At 38.8% G+C, this 27,347-nt stretch overlaps 3 protein-coding genes across 8 annotated transcripts in view; 1 reads left to right on the top strand and 2 right to left on the bottom strand.

Moving 5' to 3' along the window:
- The window catches only part of scn8aa (sodium channel, voltage gated, type VIII, alpha subunit a), a 56,855-nt gene extending 54,888 nt beyond the window's left edge, over nt 1–1,967 (bottom strand). The window contains exon 1 of the mRNA XM_079850334.1: nt 1,675–1,967. The gene's annotated coding sequence lies outside the window, so the exon portion shown is untranslated. The remainder of the gene's footprint in view (nt 1–1,674) is intronic.
- On the top strand, nt 1,765–24,313 carry LOC307146393 (acrosin-like). Of its 5 annotated transcripts, none has more exons than XM_079850344.1 (5): nt 1,765–1,843; nt 3,077–3,257; nt 7,478–7,749; nt 8,084–8,226; nt 8,319–8,589. In XM_079850344.1, the coding sequence occupies exons 2-5, from the start codon at nt 3,181–3,183 to the stop codon at nt 8,568–8,570; spliced, it is 744 nt and encodes a 247-aa protein (XP_079706470.1). In that variant the 5' UTR covers nt 1,765–1,843; nt 3,077–3,180; the 3' UTR covers nt 8,571–8,589. The 5 variants fall into 5 exon arrangements, with proteins under 5 accessions (XP_079706470.1, XP_079706467.1, XP_079706471.1 ...); XM_079850341.1 differs by lacking the exon at nt 1,765–1,843 and adding an exon at nt 2,412–2,485; XM_079850345.1 differs by lacking the exons at nt 1,765–1,843; nt 7,478–7,749; nt 8,084–8,226; nt 8,319–8,589 and adding exons at nt 18,119–18,335; nt 18,422–18,672; nt 18,775–18,914; nt 23,675–24,311 and having other exon boundaries at nt 3,179–3,257.
- Nucleotides 24,314–25,033: 720 nt separating this feature from the next.
- Nucleotides 25,034–27,347, bottom strand: part of dip2ba (disco-interacting protein 2 homolog Ba) — a 52,808-nt gene continuing 50,494 nt past the window's right edge. For both annotated transcript variants that reach the window (XM_079850337.1, XM_079850336.1), the window contains 2 exons: nt 26,639–26,762; nt 25,034–26,508 (listed from right to left, as the gene is read on the bottom strand). In XM_079850337.1, coding sequence (XP_079706463.1) covers nt 26,256–26,508; nt 26,639–26,762 — 377 coding nt within the window. In that variant the 3' untranslated portion in view covers nt 25,034–26,255. The remainder of the gene's footprint in view (nt 26,509–26,638; nt 26,763–27,347) is intronic.

Here is a 27,347-nt window from a genome sequence, read left to right on the forward strand (position 1 = left end):
CAGCTTAGGTTGGTTTAAGTTGATTTTTTTTCTCTCTAAGCAAGTCAAGCAATGAAACAGGAAAACAAAAGAAATGATTATCCTAAACAAAACAAAACAAATCAAATCAAAAATTGCATTTTCCTTTTTTAATGTCTTATTAGTGAAACAAGCTGAGCTTTTGTGGTACAAACAGCACAAAGGCAACTTTACTTACAGGAGCTGTCCTATCAGCACCACACTATAAAAAGGCAAGATTTGTATTAACTGTAGACATTTTGTATTCACAATCATATTCAGATTGGTTAAACAGTAGTGTTACTAAAGACAGTTAACAGATAAGATAAAGGATATGGAGTCAACTCATGGATTTATAAAAATGGTGCAAGGGAATCCGTATCACTTCTGTTGGGTGGGCCGAAACATCTAGAAATACCTGAAGAAACTATGCTGGGCTGCACGTGAACACATGATAGCTTTAGAAAATGTCAGGTGGGGTACGTGGTCCAGCTTATTTACAGATGTGAAGACATGGGTAAATTTAAGAAGCATTATGAATCAAATTATGAATTCATTTTCATCATGCCTAAGTCGTTCGAGCTTCTGTGCGCCACAGAATTCTCTTCTACATAAAAGCGACACCCTAATGTCTTCATATGCAAAATACCTGTCAATAAATTATGAAGGCTATTCGCACATACATCTGTAACAACAGTTCCTTTAAACAAACCATAACCTTATTTTAAAAACGTCAAGTTGTATCGTTATGTGACTGAATGCGCAGTGGTCCTACCTTATTTCATCAATGTTTGGTCACGAAATCCATGGCTTAGCATCACAACGGTTTCACAAACAGCGTCTTTGCGTTTTCCAAAACGTTGTCACATCTTCCTCGGTGTCAGAAAACAATTTTGCCTGAAAACTAACGTTTATAAACACTCCGACACCTTCACGAAAGCGGGCCGAAGCCACGGAGGAAAAACGGAAAATACTGCAGTGTTTTTTTTTTTTCTCTCGCTCTCTCGTCGTATTTACCGTTTTACACACAGCGCAAACATGTTTCAGTCATATAATCCGGTTTGGGAGAAAACGGCGTAAATTATTAGAAAACAGCGATATATCTCGACGATGCTGTGCAAGGTTTCTGCACGCGAGGAACATAAACAAGAAAATGTAGCATTCCACACCCGTGCAACCTGCGTCCACCCTACAATCAATAAGCAGCCAAGCATGTTGCCATTCGAACGTCTTAATTACAACGAATCATTTAAAACCTGTCCACATGTGCATTTTTGCTCATTTGCTCAGCTTGACATTCGATTAATGCTGACAATAAGACCTTTATTCAGATGAGGGTACAAGGCTACAGATCACGGCATTGATAATGCAAGTAGGCTGTATAACACCACATATAACCTTAGAAGAATGTGTTTCATATCATGACATATTAAAACTGTAATTTGAGAGGGGAAAATGAAAATGCCTAATCATAACTGGTTCAATTTAACAAAAAGGGTGAGTTTATAAATCGTCATTTCAGTTAAGGGAATAAAAGTAGAATGTGCATTTTGCGAGGAGCGTCCAGCAGTAAAACCCCCTCAGCGTGCAGCATCTCTGCGACATTCACTGACAGTGCAATGACTTCCATCGCACGGAATAAACACCGCGAGAGCGATATTGAAACACAATACTTACTATGATTACGTTAGCGGGTATCCAAAAAATCCTCACTGCACTGCAGATGTCGAATAAATTCGGAAGAAATTGCGGATGTCGCCATATTGTTGCTGCTACCTTCCTTCAGTGTGCACCGTTACCCTGCATAATTGATGACTCCCAGCAGTAAGGGAGTGTCGGCCAATAGGTAACGTTACCACCAGTTCTACAATAAAAGGCGTTAATTTCAGTTTTCTTTTGGTTGAATCCCAGTTAGGTCCTTGTTCGAGAATGAGGCGTTTCAGGAATGACGATTGATACCGTGTAGCTATAATGTCTGAATCAAAAATACACCGACACAATTGTGTTTGAAATTAGGCTATTTTAAAAAACGTTTTTTCACTCTGAATAAAATAAACAGGTCGTTGGCTTGGTGTATTATTATGAGCGACAAACTCGCATGAAATTCATCTAATGGTTGTTTCTAATTGTCGCCTAGTTTCTAAAGGATGACGTTTACTATCATTTTTGTGTCCTTTACAGCACTCTAAAATGTCATAAAATTGGTGATATGTACTGTAAAAAAAACCTGATGATATTATCTGCATATATAACTAAAGATTTGAAATGTGTTGATTTACATGTTCTTCCTTGCTCGGGTCTCTCATGTCATTACAGTATGAACGATGTTACGTCACTTAGAATCTTTTCAGATTACCTAATTATCAATGACAAGGTGATCCGATTGTTCTGCTCTTTCTGTGTCTCTCGTTTTGCTTCACATTTAAAATGTTTAAAACGGCTCTACAATTAGTCTTCATTAGTAGCACGCTGCTTTCTGGGATTACAGGTATTCTTTTATATTATTATTAATTCATTTAATCCCAGAGATGTGAACACAATAATTTTACTATTGGATAGCCCAAAGGAAACAAACGGCATGGCTTTTGTAAAAAAACAACATTTCAGAAAACGTTTGTGGAAAGTATGTCTGTTGTTTATGGTCACAATTGTAATGGATGGGAGTTAAAAATTGTCCAGTTTCAAACAAAAGGTATCATATAATGTGATATTTATTTATACTATCATCAGGCAATTCTGGGAAAACAAAACAACTGATAATTCAAAAATAAATGTTTCTCTTTTTTCCATTTAATGTAACAATACTTTAAATTCTACAATTTTATGAAGCAATTCAATCATTACTTATTCAAAATCGGTCTTTCCATGCCTTAATTTGTGACTTTTAATACATTATTAGACCTTTTAAATATTACATCCATCAAAAATGCATATCAACGTTTTCATAGTTTTATAGTCTTAAATGTCACTGGTGGGTAAGTGGGCTAATATTATTTACAGACAGTAGTATCATCAGTGGTTATGGCACAAAAAAGTGATGAGAAGAGTTCAGTGCAACTGACTATAATGCTCTTTTTAGGTTGTGGAAAGCAAACTTTGCAGGGTCCATCAAAGCCTCTTCGAATTGCAGGAGGCCATTCTGCATTAAAAGGTACATGGCCTTGGCAGGTGAGCATACAGAGGATGTCGAGGCATATCTGTGGTGGGTCCATCATAAGCCATCGGTGGATAATCACAGCATCCCACTGCTTCAGAAATAGGTGAGCACTTTGTGATTCTCCTCCCTCATAACATGTAACATTTGTGTGCAGTTTCCACATCTCATTATTTTAACTTTCAGCAATGATTGTGGTTTGCTGAAGCAAACAGGTGATACATTTTATCTGAACATATATGCACATTTAGTTAAATAAGCAAGGGTGGGTAGTTGATCTAAAATGATATAGGCCTAACGTTACTTGCAGTAATGGTTCAGTTAATCATACCCATGCGTATTTAGGGGCCAAGCACCGAAGGTGCGGAGGCACCTATTTATGGCGTTATTTTTTAGTCAAAAGTTATGAGCGTGTAAGACATGCTCACGAGCACATTATGTTATTTCACACGCGCAAAAATGAACCTTCAGCTGGCATGATAAAAGTACTCGCGCACAAATTCAACAACCGAGAGGTGTACAGGTAGCTGCGAGCGAGCGCCTGGCATACTCTCATAGGTTAACTCTGCTTGTACAGTGGAATCCTGCTCGCGCGCAGCGGGCTTCTGCTCGCGGAGTGCTGTTTTGCTCGCGCAGTGGATTTCGGCTCGCTCAGCTGATTTCTGCTCCCTCGAGTCTACATGACTTTTGACAATTTGGGGGCGGAAACCAAGGAGGGCACTGACCCTCTTATGATTGGTCACTTTCATCATGGAAAATCTTGGGAAATCCTAACCCCGCCCACCTTCTGACGCAGTGCGCGTCACTCAGCTCGCTCTGCTACTCCGGTTATCTCTGTGTATATTTTAGGCAACGAAATATGTGATAAAACACCTTACTAACTATTTTCGTTTTCATTTAAAGAAATCTTAAACTTGATAGCCACACAAATGTGGTTCATGCAACGCATATTGATTATATTCACTGCACATAACGTTTGCCTATTTATAAAAAATATATATATATAAAACACAAACCTGCCTCTTTTCGTTTTAAATATAATATAAAAACATTAAACATTTTAATATGGCCCAGGCAATATGTGCATTTGTACTAAACAACAGATTTTGCAGTAAACAACATTACAGTTTTAAAAATTTTAAATACAATTATTACAATTTAAAATGACAAAACTCAACCCAGTCTCTTTTTGTTAAATTTCAGTTTTATCAATATTAGCCATGATAAAAGTATAAGTAAAAGGTATAAGAAGCTATACAAATAAAGCAAACAATTCAGTCAAACATACAAAGTCAGCGCTCTAGTCTAACATACAACGATGACCGGGCGCTCGGCGCTCATGTACCCCCGCCTGGAACACCGCTTTCTCTGTAGTGGTTAAACATGAGATATAATTCGTCTTGTGTATCTAACAGGCGATTTTTGATCTCGTGAATCTATAATTTATTCCCTGGCCAATCGTTTTGGCTGAGGGGAAGTTTCATAACTTTATAAGCTATTTAACATTACCGTTGTATGGTTAGACTAGAGCGCTGACTTTGTGTGTTTGACTGAATTGTTTGCTTTATTTGTATAGCTTCTTATACCTTTTACTTATACTTTTATAATGGCTAATATTGATAAAACTGAAATTTAACAAAAAGAGACTGGGTTGAGTTTTGTCATTTTAAATTTTAATACAACGAAGATTATCTATAATGTTGTTTACTGCAAAATCTGTTGTTTAGTACAAATGCACATATTCCCTGGACCATATTAAAATGTTTAATATTTTTATATTATATTTAAAACGAAAAGAGGCAGGTTTGTGTTTTATATTTTGTTTTTTTATAAATAGGCAAATGTTATGTGCAGTGAATATAATCAATACGCGTTGCCTGAACCACATTTGTGTGGCTATCATGTTTAAGATTTCTTTAAATGAAAACGAAAATAGTTACTAAGGTGTTTTATCACATATTTCGTTGCCACAGAGATAACCGGAGTAGCAGAGCGAGCTGAGTGACGCGCACTGCGTCAGAAGGTGGGCGGGGTTAGGATTTCCCAAGATTTTCCATGATGAAAGTGACCAATCATAAGAGGGTCAGTGCCCTCCTTGGTTTCCGCCCCCAAATTGTCAAAAGTCATGTAGACTCGAGGGAGCAGAAATCAGCTGAGCAAGCAGAAATCCACTGCGCGAGCAAAACAGCACTCCGCGAGCAGAAGCCCGCTGCGCGCGAGCAGGATTCCACTGTACAAGCAGAGTTAACCTATGAGAGTATGCCAGGCGCTCGCTCGCAGCTACCTGTACACCTCTCGGTTGTTGAATTTGTGCGCGAGTACTTTTATCATGCCAGCTGAAGGTTCATTTTTGCGCGTGTGAAATAACATAATGTGCTCGTGAGCATGTCTTACACGCTCATAACATTTGACTAAAAAATAACGCCATACCTATTGTATCTGTTCCATTTCTTCTTCTTATTATTCTTCCGCCATGGGAGTCTATGGCAGCCCATAGAACCGATTGTGGGAAAGTTGTTTTGGTTTCACATTCTGATAGAGGACCGTCCCAACATTAAATACACCAATTTTGGTGTTTCTAAGCCATTCCCTCTAGCGCCACCACCTGTCCAAAGTTTCACTTATATTTTGCTAATAACTTTTGAACCGTTCGGCTAATCAACAAAATTCTTTTTTCCTCTGATTCCTGAGCTCATGCCGATTCGATTGCACCATATGACGTCATTTTCCGGCATATAAATATGGCCGCCATTTTGAATTTTCCAAAAAAAGCTACTTTTTCGAACTCCTCCTAGACGGTTTGTCCAGCCAGGTAGGGCTGACAAAAAGTTATGGAATTCAAATTGATTCGTCAAACCGCTTTCGATAAACGCATAAATACATTTTACGTAGCGCTAGCACAAACAGTCGTAAGGCTGTATCTCCGCAACGGTTTATCGTATTCAGACCAAACTTGGTACATGTACTCACAAGCATGACCTGAGGCTACATGCTGCGTTTCGGCACAGCGCCACCTACTGGTCCGGAGATATGAAAAATGGCTATTTTTGCTTATAACTTCTGAACAGTTTGTCAAAAAATCATAAAATTGGTCTCGTTAGATTCAGGGCAACATGCCGATTCGACTGATATCCAATTTGACCATATCGGCTATTTTGACTGTCGGCCATTTTGAATTTTGTGCTAAAATGCTGTATTTTAAGAACGCATGAACGGATTGTTACGAAATTTGGTATTGGTCATCATCACGATGTCCCGAAAGAACCTGAGAAGTTTCGAAACAGCGCCACCTAGTGGTGATTTTTTTTTTCAAATGCTTATAACTTTGGGTGTGGTCGGCTTATTTTCACGAGACTCATCTCATTAGACTCCTGAATCGTTGCCGAGTCCTACGATACCAAACATGCTAGGTTTCGCCTTACGGTTTGTGTAGCGTTGTGATTTAGCGCTTAAAAAAAATTTGGCTAAATCTTCGAAACCGCTAGTCCGATCGAGACGAAACCACCGTCAGAAGTTTGGAAACATAGGTCGATAGCTAATCACTAATGCCCATATGCAAAAATATTGATGTTCAGGGGTAGTAAATTCCAATCAAAGTCATGTGTCAGTCATTTTTTACGTGTTTTTTCATATAAATGTCTATAACTCCGAAGCGAATTGAGATATTTTCACCAAAATCGACACACATATGTATGGGCTCCCGGCTCACTCTGAGGACACATAAAAAAAATGGTGGGACTCAGCCTCTTGGTGGCGCTATAATAGAACAAAACATGAAATTCCCATTGACTTCAATACAGTTTTGTGAAATAAAATGCTATACAAAACAAATGCATTGGTGTAATATTACGAAACTAAGAATGTGCTATCAGCACCATCCCCTGAAAGTACTCAAATATTTCGAGACAGCGCCACCTAGTGGTCAAAAGTTATAACAAAATTTCCAAAACTGCTAATAACTTTTGAATAAATTGGCCTATTGTAATGCAACTGGTCTTAATAGATTCCTTGGGTCAAGCTGAGAACATAGACACCAAGTTTTCCTTATTTGGCCGAACTTCCTGTCCGCCATCTTGATTTTCATTCAAAACCTACTTTTTCGAACTCCTCTGATAATCCATTAAATCATATTTTTAATGACTGTTTATATGATTTTTCAGCCATTTCACCTAAAATCTTCTTTAAATGTCTGATTAGCATTGAATGCAGTCTGTTTACTACATCAAACATTTTTACGCACCCAGAAAATGCCTAAAACAATAAAACCAACTCTTCATTTCGAAATAATAGTTTTTATTGCAGATCATTTGCATCTTTCTATTATAGAAACAACTATAAACTACAAGTAGTGGCTGGAGTGAATTCTCGATCCAAGCGAGAAAAGGGTGTCCAGTATCGCTCAGTTCAGCAAGTGATCCTGCATGAGAAATTCATCCGATCATATTTTGAAAACGATGTGGCACTTTTGTATCTGCATCGCTCTTTGTATTTCACAAATTATGTGCAGCCTTTGTGCATGATTGAAAATGAAATGGAGGAGAAACAGCTCAGCTTCGGCTCATGTTACATCACTGGTTGGGGCAGCTCAGTGTTACAAGGTTAGTGTTTTAAATATCCAAAAACAGTAAAAAAACTCGAAATCTCTGCATTATTAACAGACGATTACTTAGCAGAATGTGTAATATATTATCAGAGAGGAGCTCTATTTTTGGCATCTTTCTGGCAGTTAAACTGTTAATAATATGAGTTTATATAATCAGTTCTCTCGTCCCGCTTTAAGAAGAAACACTTACATTTTATATATCTTTTTTAACAAAATTTGTTTTTAAAAGATAGCCTATTAAGATTGTTTCTTTTGATTCTTGATTAGATTTTAGAATTATGCTTATTTCTTGATCAGAAAAGGTCTGAAACATTTTATTGTATTTTAAGGAATGTTAGTTGACACTCTTCAGGAAGCTGAAGTTGAGCTCATTGATACTGGAATCTGCAACCAGAGAAGCTGGTATAATGGCCATGTTAATGACAACATGATCTGTGCAGGATTTGACAAAGGGGGTGTCGACACATGTCAGGTAATGTCATCTCATTATATCACATTCCAGAGTATAACTGGTCAGTGATAGACAGTGATTAACAGTATCTGTTGGAATACTCTTCAACCAAGGGTGACAGCGGAGGCCCTCTACAGTGTTACAGCCAAGACATGAAGAGATTTTACCTTTATGGTGTGACAAGTCATGGAGCAGACTGTGCATTGCCAAAGAAACCTGGCATATATACTCGTGCTAGCCGGTACACAGTCTGGCTGAGAGAAGCTCAAACAAGATCTGTATCTGCTGCCTCAGTCACAGATCTGACAGTTTTTCAATTATTCTCAGCCCTGTTTTTCTCTGCCTGGATGGGCCTGTTAATGTGAGCCATGCCCCATCAAATGCCAGAACATCTCTGCAGTCATTTTAAATAAAGTCTCTCTCAAACGATGGTTTGGCTATATTGGCGAGTATTCGCATAAACACAGTCAGTTACAGTTGAGAAAGAAAACGCATGTGTAACATTATAATGGATCCGTGTGTCAGCTCTTAAAGTGACAACAGCCTAATATACCTGCTGCCAAATTATGAGATAACAATAAAAATATCTATATGGCAGATTTTCCCCATGGTATCGATGTCAAAATTGTGGCCAGTGAAAATGCTGAGTGGCTAGTAACTTTGGAAAACAACTAGCCACAGTGGCTGGTGAGCAAAATAGTTAATGTCAAGCCCTGTGTCAGGGATCAGTCAGGCCCCACCGTCACCGAATCACAGATATCACTATCACCTGAATACTAATCACCCGCACCTGCACATCATTCATGATCACGTGCACCTGCACATCATCATCTCATCACCACAGGCAGCATATAAGCACACACATCACTCTGTCACATTGTCTGGTCTCGTTTGAGTAAGGATTCTCATTTATGGTCATCACTTACCACCAGTATAGTGTAGGCTATGTTATGTTTACCGTTTCGTCTACCTGCATCCTCCGTGTCTTCATCATCTCCCTGGTCTTCCGTGGATTCCTCGTTTTCCCTCTTGTACAAACGGCTACTTGCCTCTCTCCCATCTTCTGTGTGTGCACCAGCTGCCATCATCCACAACCTCCTCATCCATCTACAACACAAAGGAACTGTCAGTGTCTCATTCATCATTCCTGTTTTTCAACATCAGTGATGCATACTTTACGTCCATATACCCGCCGATCTCAAATAAACTGTTTATTAACCTTATCATCCTTGTTGTGAGTATCTGTTCCGTAACACCCTTTGTTTGTATTAAAGGGGTCATATTATGCTTTTCCACTTTTTCACCTTTAGTTAGTGTGTAATGTTACTGTTTGAGCATAAATAATCTGCAAGGTTACAAAGCTCAAAGTCCACTCCAAAGGGAGATATTTTATTTAACATAATCCCCTTTTCAAGAACTACATCGAACGGCTTGTTTGGACAACGTGTTTTTTCCAGATCTTATGAAGTCACAATGGTCCTCATTTAAATAATCCCCGCCCATGGAATACACAAAAAATAGCGGAGGCTGGCTGACAGTGTTGTAGCTATGTCAAAGAGATACTGTTTTTTCAGATTCTGATACAGATTCTTGTTTAAAATCAGATATTTGTTTAAAATCAAATTTGACAGGCATTATCACGGACACCTATGTAAGTATGTGGCCTTGGTGGTAATATTTAAAATGTAGGCTAATTTGAAGTTAATACTCATTTTTATAATAATGATGAATTATCAATGTATTCCTGGCGTCATACCACTTGACATAGCCTATCCTTAAGAATACCTGACCATACCCTATAAATGTCAAACATTTTAAAGAGAGTTACTAACATTTGCATGCAGCAGTTAGAGTCACTAGGGGTCCTTCTCTGTGATATAATTTCCTGTCACATGGTCTTCTTGCACAATTTTAAAGGGACACTTCACCCATTTGCATCAAGCCTTGTATCGTTAGAAACACAGCCATATTTTTGATTATATGCATTATTCCCTCATTTTCCCCTGAGACGGGAGAAATAAGGATTTCAGTGTTGCAGTTCCTGCTTACAATGATGCAAAAATCGTCATTTTGCGTCATTCTAAGCAGGAAGTCCCATATCTTTGTAGAGGGGTTGAGACTACAAACACTCGTTCCTCATCTTTCCAAGGGGGTGGGACCCACTCACATTACAGAGCTTTTACAGATCAGTGGGTGGGACTTCACTTTCTGAAATTAAAAGCAATATCCTCCATCTTGTTTGGATGCTATGCTAACAGGCGCTGTGGAGCCAGATGTGAAGTTACGACAATAGCGGAGGGTACTCAATATGATATAGAAGAAGAGGATTTCGGAAGTCTGATGCTCGAATCAAGTGTTTGTGGCTACCTTTATGAGCCGCATTATAGCGAAGAGCAACCGATGCAGAAGACCTGCCTGTCGCGGACGAGGAGCCCGGGCTGGCTCGAGCTGGGGCGGACTAGTGGTGCCTGTGCTCTCACTGTGCGCCTATGGACACAGAGACAGAGTCCGTCTGTAGCAAAGAATTTCAACAATGCCAATTTCTCCTGGACGAAATCTCTTAATCAGATGAGGACACGGACATTTATGTTGTGAACCATCCTAGTTTTGCACCGCATATGTTCTGACTAAACATCCCGGTATGTTGAAAAATACAAATGAGGAGTAATTAATTAATGGGTTCGCCAACTAACTAGACATTTTGTGTGAAATGAATTTCAAGCTCTGGTGGTAGCTAGCCTTGTAGCTCTCAACAGACATTTACATCGATAGTCTGGCGTTATAATTTATTTGCTTTTGGTGTACTGTGGAGTGGGTAAAACTGTTTTAATGGCAGGCTAGCAGTTACCGTTGACTCGCGCTAGCCTAGCACCGGCGAACTATGCAACTGGAAGGTCTGGGTGAAAATTTTTGAAAACTGTCTCCACTGATAAATAACACCCAGGCTAACTTGGAAATGAGGTCCGATGTCCAAAATCCTGAACCACCCCTTTAACTAAGTGGCTAGGCAAGGAATCAGGCCATTATGTCAACAGGATACGTCTCATGCATGTTAACAATCTTCAGGTTGCTCTCAGGAAAGCCTGGGATAGATTGGTCGAGTGTTATGCTTCACCTGAGATAATTGAAGATGCACTGTTCAAGAAAGTGGATATGTTTACTAAAATTTAAAACAACGACTCTGTGAGACTTAGAGAACTTGGAGATCTCCTCATGGAGATCTTATAAGGGAAGCAAGATGGATACCTGCCTGGATTGGCCTTTTTGGATACCGCTCGAGGCATCAGTCCTTAGCAAAGCTCTCATACTCTCTTCAAGAAAAATGGGTAGTCCAAGGATCCAGGTTCAAAGCAGAACACAATGGGCTTTCCCTCCCTTTCTCATTCTTTGCGGAGTTTATTTGCAATGAGGCACACATCAGGAACGACCCTAGTGTCTCATTTACTCGTTCCAAAGACCAATTCTCAGGACGGCAAGAATTCCATTGTCAACTCACAAAACCGATGTTCTCAGTGACAAGAAAGTAGAGAAACCTGGAAAGTACTGCCCAATACATAACAAACCACACCCTTTGAAAAAGTGTCGCACTTTCAGGGCTAAACCTATTGAGGAGAGAAAATCCTTCCTCTGTGAGAATGGAATATGCTACAAGTGTTGCACGTCCACTACTCATTTAGCCAAAGACTGCAAGTTAACTGTCAAGTATAGTGAATGCGAGAGTAATCGCCATGTCACAGTCATGCACCCTGGCCCACCTTGTCAAGGGCCTGAGCATTCTACCCCGCAATTGAGCTACGAAGCAGAAGGAGATGACAATGAATTGTCAACCTCCACAGTGACATTACACTGTACTGAGATCTGTGGCAAGGGGCAGCCAGGGAAATCATGCTCTAAGATTTGCTTGGTGGATGTGTTCCCTCAGAATCAGCCAGAGAAGGTTGTCAAAATGTACGCAGTACTCGACGATCAGAGTAATCGCTCATTGGCAAAAAAATTATTTCTTTGAGCTGTTCGGTATAGATAGCGAACCTTCCTCTTATTCCATTCGGACATGTGCTTGAGTTACCAATATGTCTGCCAGGAATGCTTCTCATGATCTCACCAGCCGCAGGAGGTGCTTCCTTTGCTCTACCACCACTCATAGAGTGCAATCAAATACTGGCCAGCAGATGTGAGATACCCACCCCAAATGTAGCCTTGAATCACTCTCACTTGAGGTCAGCTGCAAGCAAAATTCCCAAACTCGATCCCAACTCTCAGATCCTTCTCTTACTGGGGAGAGACATCATTAGGGTGCACAAGGTCAGACAACAAATTAATGGCCCACATGATGCACCCTTTTGCCCAAAGGTTAGACTTGGGTTGGGTGGTAGTTGGTGAGGTATGTTTGGGAAACGCCCATATACCTAGTGTGAGCACCTTCAGGACCAATATATTAGAGAATGGTCACACCACTTACCTTTCGCCCTGCACCAGTTACATGAACCTGAATGAGGAAGCTCCTTACAGCGGGAAGCCTAGGGGTATTATCCTCGGAGCACGCAAAAATATCATGTAAAGAAACAAAGAAAACAGCCTTGGTTGTGATGTGTTCCAAAGAACTGAGAACGATAAAAAACTAGCCCCATCCAATGAGGACACAGTGTTCTTAAGGATCATGAATTCAGAGGTTTACAAGGATGAAGGAAACAGTTGGATCGCCCCATTGCCGTTCAGAGAGCCAAGACAAATACTTCCCAACAATCGTGTACAAGCTCTTAAAGGAGAACTCCGGTCAATTTTACCATTGAGCTCATTTTTGTGTAAATTTGGAGTGCTGTCAGTACAGAGAACAACAACAAAAATCGGTGTAGCCTACACCGTGTTATCCTCTTTTTAAAATTTGCACCCTGTTGACTTCAATGGGGCAAGTTTTAAACCTTTAAAAAAAGTTTTAAACCTTTAAACCTTTTAAAAAGGATGTCACGCGCATAGGTTTAGTACGTACGATCATGCGCCCGAACTCGACAATCGACTACTGTGGACTTCAGCCGAAAACAGGATGTAAATACAGGTATGTGCGCTAGCTGAAATAACATCATTTTTATTAATATCTTTCACATCTACTGCAGTCAGATTCACCCGTGTTCACTCTGAAGGAATCACTCACATTAGCTGTGCACTTGTAATGACACATCAAGGATGTTAAGAGGCTAAAAGCAGGTTTAAAACTTGCCCCATTGAAGTCAACAGGGTGCAAATTTTAAAAAGAGGATAACACGATGTAGGCAACACCGATTTTTGTCGTTGTTCTCTGTACTGACAGCACTCCAAATTTACAAAAAAATGAGCTCAATGTTAAAATTGACCGGAGTTCTCCTTTAATAGATTTCATTCTCTGCATTGTACTCTTACCAAGAAACCAGAGATGGAAAAACAGTTTGTCTCTTTCATGAAAAAAATCCTGGAGAATGACCACGCTGAACCCGCACCACCACTGAAGGAGGGAGAGGAGTGTTGGTTCCTGCCGATCTTTGCGGTTTACCACCCAAAAAAGCCAGATCAAATCAGGGTGGTTTTCGACTCCAGCGCCCAACATCAGGGCATCTCACTCAACAACGTGTTGTTAACGGGCCCCGATCTGAACAATAACTTGCTGAGAGTCCTTCTTCGATTCCGTAAGGAACCCGTAGCCATCACAGCTGACATCCATTAAATGTTCCATTGTTTCAAGGTCAGAGAGGACCATCGTAACTTTCTTAGGTTCCTCTGGTTCAGAGACAGCGACCCAACAAAGGATGTCATAGAGTACTGCATGAAGGTACATGTTTTTGGCAATAGCCCTTCCCTGGCCATTGCCATTTACAGGCTAAGACGAGCTGCTAGCGAGGGTGAGAAGGTACATGGCTCAGATACTCGACAGTATGTGGAAAGACACTTCTACATGGATGATGGGCTTGTGTCCCTACCTACTGACAATCAGACAGTGAGTCTCCTTCGAAGAACACGAGCATCTTTAGCCGAATCGAACCTTTGTTTGCACAAGATTGCTTCAAATAGCCCAGTTGTTATGCAAGCCTTTCCTCAAGAGGAACACGCTAAGACTATAAAGGACTTAGACCTAAGAGGTGAAGTTCCTCCTATTTAGGAACTTCCGCTGGACATGCGGACCTTTTAAATAAGTGGGATGCGGAAAGCTCATGTTTACTTGCATGAGCATAAGAGCGGTGCATATTGAGGTAATCGAATCAATGGATGCTTCCAGCTTCCAGAGGCGATTCTTCGCCATTTGAGGACCCGCAAAGCAGCTAAGGTCTGATTGCGGCACAAACTTTGTGGGAGCAAGTAAAGAGCTAGGACTGAACAAGTTGCAACAGGAGGAAAAGGTTTTCAGATATTTGAGTGAGCAGGGCTGTTCCTGGGAGTTCAACCCTCCTCATTCTTCACACAGAGGAGGTTCTTGGGAACGAATGATTGGAGTGGCCCGCAGAATTCTCGATTGTATCCTACTAAGAAAACATACTGCTTTCTCCCATGAAGTCTTGTGCACGCTTATGGCCGAAGTTTCAGCCATCATCAACGCCAGACCTCTCATTTCTGTATCAAGTGACCCACAGTCTCCATTCATCTTGACTCCAGCAATGCTGCTTACTCAGAAGGGAGCAGTCTCACCTCCTCCAGGGAAATTTGGTGACAGGGATCTTCTTCTCAAGCAGTGGAGACAAGTACAGGCCCTTGCCAATGAGTTCTGGCTCCGATGGAAAAGGGAGTACCTACCAACCCTACAGAGTAGCAGGAAATGGAATGAGACACGTCGCAACTTACAAGAAGGTGATGTTGTCTTCCTGAAGGATAACCAAGCTGCTCGCAATACATTGCCTTTGGCAGTGGTCACTTCTGCTATTCATAGCCAAGATGGAAAGGTACGAACAGTTAGTTTAAGGACCACTGCTCAAGGTACTCCAAAGACCTTCACAAGGCCTGTTACAGAAGTCGTCCTACTTTTACCGCCAACGGATTGAAAGTTTGTGCTAAATTTTAGCAATGTGGACTGTGGTGTCATAAACACCAAGCGGGGAGTGTTCTGCCCTTTGGGTATTTTCCTTGTTAGAGTAATTAGGACCTCTAACGGTCAAGTATGGTATTGCAGGCTGAATCAGGAAGTTAGTTTAAAAAAGCACATGGTGAAGATTGTTCCAGCTGCAATAATCCTCTGTTATGTTTTGATTTCTCCTTAGCAAGAACTGCCTGTAAGTTGTTTTCTGTTTAACAGTATTTCTAATAATAGATTTGTGCTGATTTCATATTGATTTAAACCATATATGGGTATAAATCTTTGATTTCAATTCGTGAACTGATTGTTTACTGAGACATTATATTTCATTGTAATTAAGCTTTATTAGTATCTGTACGAGTGACAATTTCACCTTAGTGTATTTTTTGTGCTTGTTTTCAGTTTCACTCCTTTGTTCATGTCTTCATGCTCAACAAGAGTCTCAATTAAACGGAACTAAGAAGCTATATTCTGACTCTCATGTTTTTCATGAGGGAGTTTGGCTGTCTGTCTAATTTTGGTCAAGAACACCAATTGGAGGACAGTACAGACGTCCTATTGGCCGCTGGATCGTACATCCACGGCGCCGCCATATTGCGGAGGGCAACTTTCCCATACCTCTCATAATGGGAATTGAGAAAAATGACTGCTTCGTGTGCTGCTTGAGGCTGTACAAATCGCCGCACAATTAAAAACAGGTCTCGGGGAATTAGGCCTACCTTTCACAAGCAAGACTGAACATGTGTTTCTGGTTGTATTTGGTCATTATATAATTAGTAATAGTAACATTAGTTGGCCACCAGAGTCAGTCAGACTAAAATAGCTAACGATGTCGCTAGTTAACTTAGCTGTGAAAGTTGAAACATGAGTCGACATGATTTATATTATAGTTTTAGCTTGTATTATATTTTATATTATAAAGTAAATTTCCTGAAATCTAAATATTCATATATTTTCTTAAAACCGACTTTTATGACAAGTACTTGTTTCGGGTAGGTAACGTTACTAGTCACTATTTCATTTACTATTTATTATTGTCTATATTATTCTGCAATTTATATTACATTGTATTTGCTGTTATTATTATTGTTGTTATTATAATATTATAGCCTACCACTTGCGATTATCAATTATGCTGTTAAATTGTTACATTATTGTACTACTCACTAGTCACTATTTAACTTATTGTTTTTTTATTGTCTATATTCTGTAATTGATATTTCATATTCTATTGCTATTATTATAGTATTATACATACACTATATGCTATTATCAATATATTGTTATTATATTATTGTACTTATATTATATAATTATACTATTCATTACTATTTTATTTGCTGTATACTGTTTGTTTGTTTATTTTATTGACTATACACTAAACTATTTACTATTACTCCTCACTTGATCTTATATTTACTACGTATTTGCATTGCACTGTAGTTGTACCATATCATATGTATTACCATAAAGGATCCATCAGTTATCTTTGTTATTGCTAAAATTGGGTCAAAGACAGAAAATGCTTTTTCCACAATAAGAAAGCTTTATTTCATTTACTGTGAAAACTAAATTATATCTCAGTATGGGGGTCTTCACAATTCTTATCCAAGAATAAAAAGCCAAATAACGTTACATGACAAGCCTGAGCTTTGACAATTCCTTACTAAATACTAAAAATACTAACTATCGAGATTTTAAATAACTAGAGATTCAACTTTTTGTACACCACGTACAAGCCACTGAAATTGGTTGATAAATGTAAACGTTATTTTTTGTTTTTTATCCAGAAAAACCGCAGCTCATCTTACTTCCATAGACCTTATTCACAGCAGTGCCATCTTTGATTTTTAATGGGAATGAAAGCGAGGCTGTGAGGGACAGACATGCATCTCTTCAATGGGCTGTACTGTTATTCAATGTGTTTTTGGATTGTTCTGCTCATAAAACACTGGAAAAATATCTTTCCAAGAAATTTCAGTTGACAAAAAACTCCCGACAATATAAGCTACGGAAAAGTGTAAGTAATCTAGGAGCTTTATTATACAGCTTTTTACAGCGGATGCTATTGGAAACACGGCAAGTCTATCCCTCACAGCCTCACTTTCACACCTGTCATGGCGCTGCTATGAATAAGGTCTATATTTGTTTACAGCGCAGTCTTGCCCTCAGCGGACGCGTTGACGTATCTAATGTATTACATCTGAGTTGAATGCACTTGAACGCCACCACAATGTCGTAAATACCAGTGGGAAGCTCGGGATTGTATGTCCACAACGACGAGGAAGTTTAAGTTATGGATTTCCACCACCGATAAACGCTTGCATAGCTCTGAAAGAGAACGTTAGTGTTTGTATGGTTTGTATGCACGGTGCGTGCACCCCATCCTGATTATGTTGACTGAGCTTTCAATGTTGTTACGGAAAGGGTGAAGCTGATTGGTTGATTATGTATCCCTAGTACTAGGAAAAAACGAGCGCTTAGCGCACTTGAAATAACGTTAACTTGAGCGCGCAAAAGACGCGATATGTGAACGGCCCACAATGCTTCACAAAACAGTGACTTACGTCATAGAATTCAAATATATTTGACCGTTATCCAAACACAAACAGACGTATTTGTCGTGAGCCAGTCGAGCAAGCTAATCTGTCGCTCAACTAACTAACGTTAAATCCCACCGCCGTGATGGGCAGTTTCATGAAAGTTCTCTTTTTTGTGGGTGCTTTTGGGTTGGGGTCATTCGTATTTTATAATGCCGGAATCTCTAATCCGTCCGTTCGACGTGAGTTAATATAAACGTTATAAACAATTAGCTCAGTAACGTTACACTAACCGATATCTTACTAACGTTACTTTTTTTTTTTTTAAACAATCTCTTAGATCGAGAGTGCGGCGACAGGCCTGAGAGAGTAGGCAAATTTCGAAAACCCCGGATGATCGGAGGTGAGGACGTCAGCGTGGATGTTTGGCCATGGCAGGTGGCTGTGCTGTACCAGCCCAATTCATCTGTACCGTTCAGTCAAGTCTGTGGTGGAGCTATTATCGACGATTACTGGATAATGACAGCAGCTTCATGTGCAGATGTGCAGAATCAAAGGTAATTATGTCCACTTTAATCCTAAATAGCAAGATACATACGCTCTATTACTCACGCACATAATGTTGTTGCACTTTCTCCTATAGAAAACTTTTGATCCGAGCAGGAAGCAGTAGATTGGATGTTGATGATGAGTTCACACAGTCGTTACAAGTCGCCAGAATTATCAAACACGAACTATTCAATCCTGTCACTTTGCGGTACAGTATTGCTCTTTTTGAAATGGAGACCCCTTTTGTGTTTAATGAGTTTGTCTATCCCATCTGTGTGCCTGATAACATGGCTGCTGATCATAAATTATCCTGTCACATCACAGGATACAACGCTCAACCTGGCGGTGAGTTGACACTGCAGATGTTTACAATAGTGTCTGACTGTAGATGTTGCAATTTTAGTTGTTCTCGTTTTATGTGAATTTGACACATATTATATTTATCAGGTGATATTGGTGTACTGCAAGAAGCAAATGTGTTTATAATGTCACGGTCATTGTGCAATAAGCCAGCATACTGGAACTACACTGTGTCAGCGGACATGCTATGTGTTGGAGAATATGGGGGAGGTGTTGACGGATGTGAGGTATGTTTTAGTACTCCTTTTTTTTACAGGCCTACTTGTGTAAAAGGTGAATAGTTAAATTCATTTAACTCCTTGAAGTTGCAATTTACTTGTAAAACATTGATTATCGGCTGAATTTAATTGTGCATGCTGATATTCTATATTTCTACATTTACACTACTGTTTAAATATTGGGTGTCAAAGTAAGATTTTTTTTTAATTCAGCAAGAACTCATTAAATTGATCAAAAGTCAGAACTTGTAACTTTATAAATATCTTTACCATTTCAAATAAATGTTGTTCTATTCGTCAAAGAATACTGTAAAACTGTATCACAGTTACTACAAGAAATCTTAAGCATCACAACTGTTTGCAGCAGTGATAATAATAATAAATGTTTCTTGAGCAGCATATTAAAATGATTTCCGAAGGATCATGTGACACTGAAGACTGGAATAATGACGCTGACAGTTCAGCTGTACATCACAGGAATAAATATAATTTTTAAATATATTAAAATAGAAAATGGTTATTATAATATTTTTGGCCTTGGTGAGCATAAAAGACTTATGTCAAGAACATTAAAAAATCTTACAGACCCCAAACTTTTGAACACTAGAGTAAAATACATTTGCCTTCATGAAATCAAATTTCAAAATCAAATAGCAAATCAAAATATATTTTTTTTCATACTGTACATTATACATTTAATGCCTAAATTCACTTGTAGCATGTACAATGACGATTTTAGGTTGTTGTAATTTTCAGGGTTCCTACGCAGGTCTGGATAAGTATGGAAAAAAGAAAATAGTATGGAAAAATATGTTTCCAAATTCTAGACTATTACCCCTATTCAGTTTTCTAAAATAAACTTCTAAAAAATAAATTTATCTTGGCAAAGGTTTAGCGATCATTTAGTGATTGTCGAACACGACTTAATGAATTCAAGGTGCAGATTTTCATTATGCAAAACTGTTTCTCTTTACCATTAGCAAGTCTCTTTTGAACTTCAATAAAATAATGTTCACTTAAATGTCATTCAAACCTGCAACAGATAAAGGAGCAAGTAGGGGTGGGTAATATGGCAAAAGGTTCATATCAAACAAAAGCATCACGACTACTCATGTCTCATGTAAACTACCTCATGTCTCAAAGCACATAACATTACAGTAATACTGAACATAAACAACTTGACCTGTACCACCTGACAGCTGCAGATTCATTTCGGCATTGATAGTGTTAAAGGGGACCTATTATGCAAAATTCACTTTTACATGGTGTTTGAACAAATGTGTGTTGGCAGTGTGAGTACACAACCAGCCAATAATGATAAAAATCCACCCACTCCTTTTTTAATCCCCATAAACCAAAAGCAGGTTTTATTAAATAGTAGTTACTCATGGATGGATCAGTACCAACTGTTCGTGATCCAGCTTACAGTCTCCGGATCGATACTGGTCACAGCAGTAATGAAAGGGAGAACGCACACTTTATTACAGTTCATCTGAGTTATTTTACAGATATAAAGTTTACCAGTGTATTAAGCACCCCCTGGAAAGGCATATGGTCCGTATATATTTGTTTACTGTTAGTTGTAACAAGTGTTTCTGTGTTAGTTCGCTGTGTATGTTGATGATAATGCAAGGGAGAGAGAGAGTTTATGGATAAGACTTTCTTATCCTCTTTCTTTCACAGTACTTCTTGTACTGTGTTTTATTCAGCTCCTACAGTGATTTTCTGGAGTGAAACAGACTCTTCATTTTTTGTGTGAACGTGAAGTACAATAAACGTAATAAAACTCAATAGTAAAGTTGGGCCGGGTCCTCTATAGCAGTGGTTCTCAACTCCAGTCCTCCTCAGGACCCGCTGCTCTGCACATTTTGTATGTCTCCCTTATTTAACACACCTGAATCAGATCATCAGCTCGTTAAGAGAGACTCCATGAATTGAACTGAGTGTGTCAGATAAGAGAGATATACAAAATGTGCAGAGCAACGGGTCCTGAGGACTGGAGTTGAGAACCACTGCTCTATAGAAGGCTTGTACTAATAGTAGATCGAAGTAAAATGACAACCGTTATAACTGTAATTAAACTAAAATATACCTCTTCTATCTTCTATCTGAGGACACCGGAGCATGAGCTCTTAAAATTCTGCCCTCTTCTTGAAAGAAGACACCAGATCATTTGCATTTAAAGGGACACCCCCAAAAAGTGACAATTTTAACATGCTATAGTATAGATGATGATCTGTGGGTCATTTGATCTGTGGAGTATTTTGAGCTACAACTTCACATACACACTCTGAGGACATCAGAGACTTATTTTACATCTTGTAAAAAGGGGCATAATAGGTCCCCTTTAATGCAATCATCTAAATCAGACTGTACTTTGCTGTTTGGTGATCATGCAACATCAGACTACATTTACAGTACCAAAGTAATGTGCCAAAGGTGAATATATGCAGCCTAAGTGTTTTAGGTTTCCTCTCATATAAGCGCATGTTATCACTTTGAGAAAACTAAAATATTTACAGACGACTGTACTTTACCAAATATTAGGGCTGTGATGAAACACTTAGTTCATGAAACAAGACAATACACGATACTGGTTCACAAGAATGAGACTTGACAATATTTTAACACTACTTTTAAGAGATCTTCAGTGACTAAATATATGAAATGCATATATCTTTTATTCAACTGAAAGTCATAAAAAAAACAATGCAGGTGCATTTTGAAACGTTTTAACTAATTATCACCTTAATGAATGTCACTTTAGTTCTACTTTCTGAATATGAATTCATATGCAGTAATGCAAGCACTGTAAAAGGTTTTGCCACAAACTCAACTCCATCATGGTGATATCGTTAGACAGCTTTTCACCTCGACGAGAAATATTGTAACGTTTTAAGATCTTTTCACACCCCTACCAAATATAATGAAAAAATAAAGTGATGATCAGGCCCAAGCCCCTGTGCCACTTCCACCCCAGTGGCTTTAGGAAGACTGTACACAACAGGCAATTTGCATTTAAAGAGGGTAAATGTCAAAGTAGTTTGCTACATTTACTACAGCCAGCTAGTGCAACTATGACTGCAAACCACAACAGCCATATCCATGATGTCATTTAAATTCAAATGAATTTCATGTCATAGGATATGCTAAATGAAGGCTAAGTTGTCATTTACAGCTCAAAATTTTGTAAGTCCAAAATGATTCCTCTTACAGTCTTTTTATATTTTATTAACCTATGTATTAGACTAATTTTATAACAATATGTTGTCAGTGGCCTACAAATGGTTCCATGCCCTGAGTTAGGTCAAATGCTCATTTGAGACTGTTTACCAGTTAGTTGAGCCAGAAGATTTAACAACATTAAGTGCAAAAAAAGAGAAAAAACTCTAACAAAGTATTATTTTATAATGTCTGAATATATATCCATATGCAATACCTAATAAAAGTGAGTCATTATGGCTGGCAACATTGTTTTTAACAACAAGGGTTTGTTAAACCTTGTTCAAAAATGGGGCCTATACTGTTAACTAGTGGATAAATTATCTATGATATTTGATTTATTTATTTCAACCAGATAGGCACCATTCTGCCTAGTTTTAAATTACACATACGGCATTAATTGAAAAATAATTGTTGTTTTTTTCTAGTTGTATTATTTTATATAGAAATAAATGGTGTATAGCTTATTGCTTAGAAAATATGAGACTTTTCCTGTTTCCCCATTGTTTTGGTCATTTTACTCCCTCGCCATGCAGGCAACACTGTTCGAGATATACAAAATCTGTTCGCAATTTAGCATCTTCATTGTGTTGGCATCATGTTGAGAAAGTTTGGTGTGAATAGTTAAAAATTCAGAGCTTGATTTGTCAAAAAATCCACATTCAATAGCTGACTTCCTGTTGTTTGGAGCTCGGAATTAGAAAGTTTTCCGGCTTCTTTTCAATTCATCAATGCTGTGGCTCTGCAGTTGGATACTATTATACACGTCTCGTGTTTTTTAAAGAGTGAAATCACGTTCTGTTTGATCATCCCATATTGCCTTTCACTCAGACGTCAAAAAATGTTGTCAAATTGAACAGACAGTGAAACTAAAGCGCTTCTCCTCATGCGGGGCGAAGACAACGCTGCAGTGTTAAAGATAATTTCCAATGACTGACATCAAATAATCTACCGTTATTTGATTGTATTACCAGGTGCTGATGTGTGAGTGGTCTCTTACAGGTAAAAAGCCAGAACGCCGTTGCTTGTGTGAACAACAGCATATTTGTGCATTTACCGGTAAGGTCATTCTGGTAATTTTACGGTAATTTACCGGGATTGCTGTGTGAAAGGGGCTAATGTCTTGACATAATGTCGAGCGTTGACCGATTTCTGTGGCGATCGGATGAATCACTTAGGAGGAGTATTGAAAAGTTCAGCGCATGTGTTTTTCACAAAACTCTGAATAGCTGACTTCCTTTTGGGTTTGCTTTAGACTGTGGGCGTAAAAATTGTTCGGCTCGATGAGATTGATATGTGTACCGAGCTTCCTACATATACATGAAAGTATGTATGATATATGGACAAAGTTTTCAACTGCACTTCAGGGGGCGCCCCCTAGGGCTTGGGGACTAATAATGTTGTATGAACCATGTTAAATATGGTGTGAAAAATCTACAGAGAGGTTTGGAAACTGAGTCTGCAAAAGTATGCGTAGGAACCCTGAATTTTGGAGTGAGTTAAGCTACTCATTATGTGACCTTTTATGTTTATATTAACACATGCAGACAAATCTGGGTGGACCGCTGAACTGCTTTGTCGAAATAGAGCACCGCTACTATTTGATTGGAATTCGAGTGAAGGCCACTTCCTGCGGAGAACCTAACCGACCAAATATTTATTTGAAAGTCTACTCCCTCTACTATTGGATTGAGCGTGAAATGAATATAAGCTTCCACTGAAATCAAGCTGGATTTCTCACACTATTCTATGTGCATAGTCATGTTACTGAGTTAGGTAGTGTATTTATGTTTATATAGTTTCAAGTTCTGAGTGTCATGCATTATATGTTAATTTCCTCTTATATACTTATAAATGTATTTATCTAATTTCAAGTTCTGAATTTCACCTATTGATATGTATCCTGTGTGCATATTACTTTATTTATAAGATTACTTAAACTTGTGTACATGTGTGATTAAGAATCAGAGGATATTTGTGACCTCTGGTGGACAAATCTGAATTTAGCCTGTAACTTGCAGTAGGTTTTATATGATGATTCCTGATAAGCTGTAATGGATTGGTTTTTCAGTTGTCATAAATAATAGTGGATTATTCCTAAAAGTATTTGTCAATTATTTGAGGTCATTAATATAATTTCTGTCCCTGCATTTATACCTAAGCATAATGTTAATCAAATAAAGGTATAAATGCAGGACAGTACAAAACCTAAAAACAGCTCAAATGAATTTAAATAAATTTGTATTGATGTGCAGTACAGTTTTGCTGTTAAATATAAATGGATTAGTTTGCCTTTTCCTCACAGAATTGGTTGAGAGCACTAAATCTTTTAACACGGTCTACACCAGACAAACGTGACGAAGCAGATAGAACCCATAAATCAGTGATACCGTCTACACCGGATGTGGTGCAACACAACAAATTTCCCTGTCTATTTCTGACGTACTTAAAAGCGCTCGCTCTACTCTCACTGTCTCGTCCAGTGTAGACACGGTGTGAGGCTCATTCAACAGTTCCTTATTTGCACAATGCTCACCTGAAGTTACTGTAGTAAAGACAGTAAAAGATTCATTGATGACAATAAATTTAATTAACATAAAACTTTATAAATTTTGCACCAACAAACAATATTTTGACAATTAAGAAATGAGAATTAAAAATACAAAAAGAAAAAAAAATGTTATGAGAATGTGTGCATTGTTAAAGAGCTGCACAGAATTTCACATGTAAACAATCTGCAGGAAGAAAGAATATTTTGATATCTAAGGCCATTTTGAAATAGACATGTTAGGTGCTAATAAATTTTACTGAAGTTTTATTAGGATAGAAAAGATCTCTTTGCTCACATTATCTTTTTTCCCCATATGTTGGAAAGCCTTGGTTAAAACACTCTTACTTTCTACCACACTCTCTCTCACACACACACATTCAACATTGAAGGGTTGTTCACACTGACAGAGATTTGCAGCAACATCATGGTCCAGCACTCGGCGACCTCGGTGTCAGTGTGAACAGGGCTTACGAGAAACAGAATGACCAACCAGATATTAAACATGAAAATTATCTATTTTGTGACCGTTGTAATGTGTAAAAATATCTGTATTGTTTTTGCATCATGTTCTTGAGCAAATTATGTTGAAAATTGCCATCAAGTATGAAATATCAGTCAAGTTTTTGTAGGACCGGATAATAAGGTCCATTTGTTTATACAGTAACACCAGTGAGACACTACAATATATAGACTCCACACAAACACCTTCCATCTATTCATCTTTCCAGTCCCTTTACACACAACAATCACAATGAAGACAGAAACATACATTTAGGCATGGAACTGTCTTCATCTTGAAACCTTTCTGTCACCTTCAATATACACGTTTAATGTATATAGATGTCAAGTTACAAATGTATTCTGTTAAAATTGCTGTGCTTTCAGTGAGGGCAATTCCACAAATTCCTCCTCACCACAGTTCAATATTGATGTGCATTATAGTGGGCAATGTCAGTAAAATTAAAAAACTTTATGCAACAATAAAATGTGGTGCATTTATTTTAAAACCATTAAAATGACTAGCAGTTTCGATTAAAAGAAGATATGTTTGTTTTGCTGGTGATACTGTTGATCCATAAAACTAAGTTAGCACTTCCAGAATGAAAACTGAAGGACTCTCCTCTGAGCACTAGCTCAGGAGAGGAGATAAAGTGCGCAGAAAAGCTTCATGTAAGTCCCTCAGGTCTCACTGCAAGAGCACAAGCGCTGCTCTATGGAAGAGGCATATCGGAAGTGGCACCAAAAGTTAGACATTAAAGTCAATGCAACTTGTGAAAATGTGGTTTCACCTGTTTTAAAGGGCAGAAATATGTTCTAAAAGAAGAGCACCACCCTCCCGGATGTCCAGGGAGGGTTGGATGGCTTAAGCCGGGTGACTGCCATTGGTCGAACAGGCCACAATCACATTAAGAGAACATAAAAATATGTACAAGGCTCAGCGCAGAGGCAGAAAGAGGCCTAGCCAGCTTTTTCCTCCGTGTCCAGTTGCGTGCTAATGGCACAGAGGAACAGCTGTGTTGTGAGTGGATCTTTGGGTGCCACACGTTGAGCTTTAAGCACTTTAGTCCACTTTAGGCTCACATGTTGTACGCCACATAGATGGGATCCAGCTGGTCGGCCAGGAAGGAGTCGCGCAGGTGCATGCGTTGCTTCTCGCCCCGCGAGTTGATAGGGATGACGCCGGGGTCCACGATGACCACTACACCAACGATGAGGTGATGCTCTTTCAGCACAACATTAGTGACCAGGGGAACCAGGTCGAGAGCTTCCTGCTCAGAACCACTGAGCTCCACCACGACCACCAGAAGATTGGTCCACGTAAAGACGGCACTGTGCGATGAAGCATACGATCCAATCAGAGACAGGAACTATCATAGTAACTACAATAAAACTCATTTAGTGCAGTAATTAGAGACTGATACATGCAGACAGGAAGCGTAAATTATCTCGAGGTTCTCACCTCTCAGCGATGCTGCGGTGCGCCCGAGACACAGAAGTCTCAATGTCAATGGGATGATAACGCAAACCTCGCAACTCCAGTGTTTCATCAAGTGAACCTACCACAAACAGAGCATCGTGGCGATCTGGTGGATGATAAACCACAAGAAAAAGGTGTGAGACAGTGGATCAGCACTATATCCAGGGGTGCACATAACATTTTTGGTCTTGTTCTCAGGGGAGAACCTGGGGTTGTTGCTTGGTCCTCACATTTTCAAATGCATTTTTTCCTTAACCCACCTCACGGGAGGAACAAATTAGAGGGATGCATAATATATTGTTAAATATTGTTATCTGACTATACCTACATCCAAATAAAAAAAATAAAATAAAAAAAATAAAAAATCGAGCACACTTTAAAATAGTCAAATTTTTATCAGGCAGTAGGCTAATATGGCCTAGTCGAGTCTATGCAGACTGCTTGTTATTATCAGAGATGGCAACGCCGACGAAGGAGGTAACTTTACGTGACAAACTCAAAAAAGGAGAATTAAAAACAAAGGCAATAGAAGGTCATCCATCCATTTTTCCCCCAAAACGCTATAAATCCATCCTTTTTTTATATATATATTTTTTTTAAATTGATGGTTTGTCTTTTTTTTTTTTAAGTATTTTGTCATTTATGAGGAAATCTCGAAATCTTACGTGAGTGACAGTTCTCCATTACGGAC

The sequence above is a fragment of the Squalius cephalus genome (genome assembly GCF_949319135.1).
Source record: "Squalius cephalus genome assembly, chromosome: 18".
NCBI lineage: Eukaryota > Metazoa > Chordata > Actinopteri > Cypriniformes > Leuciscidae > Squalius > Squalius cephalus.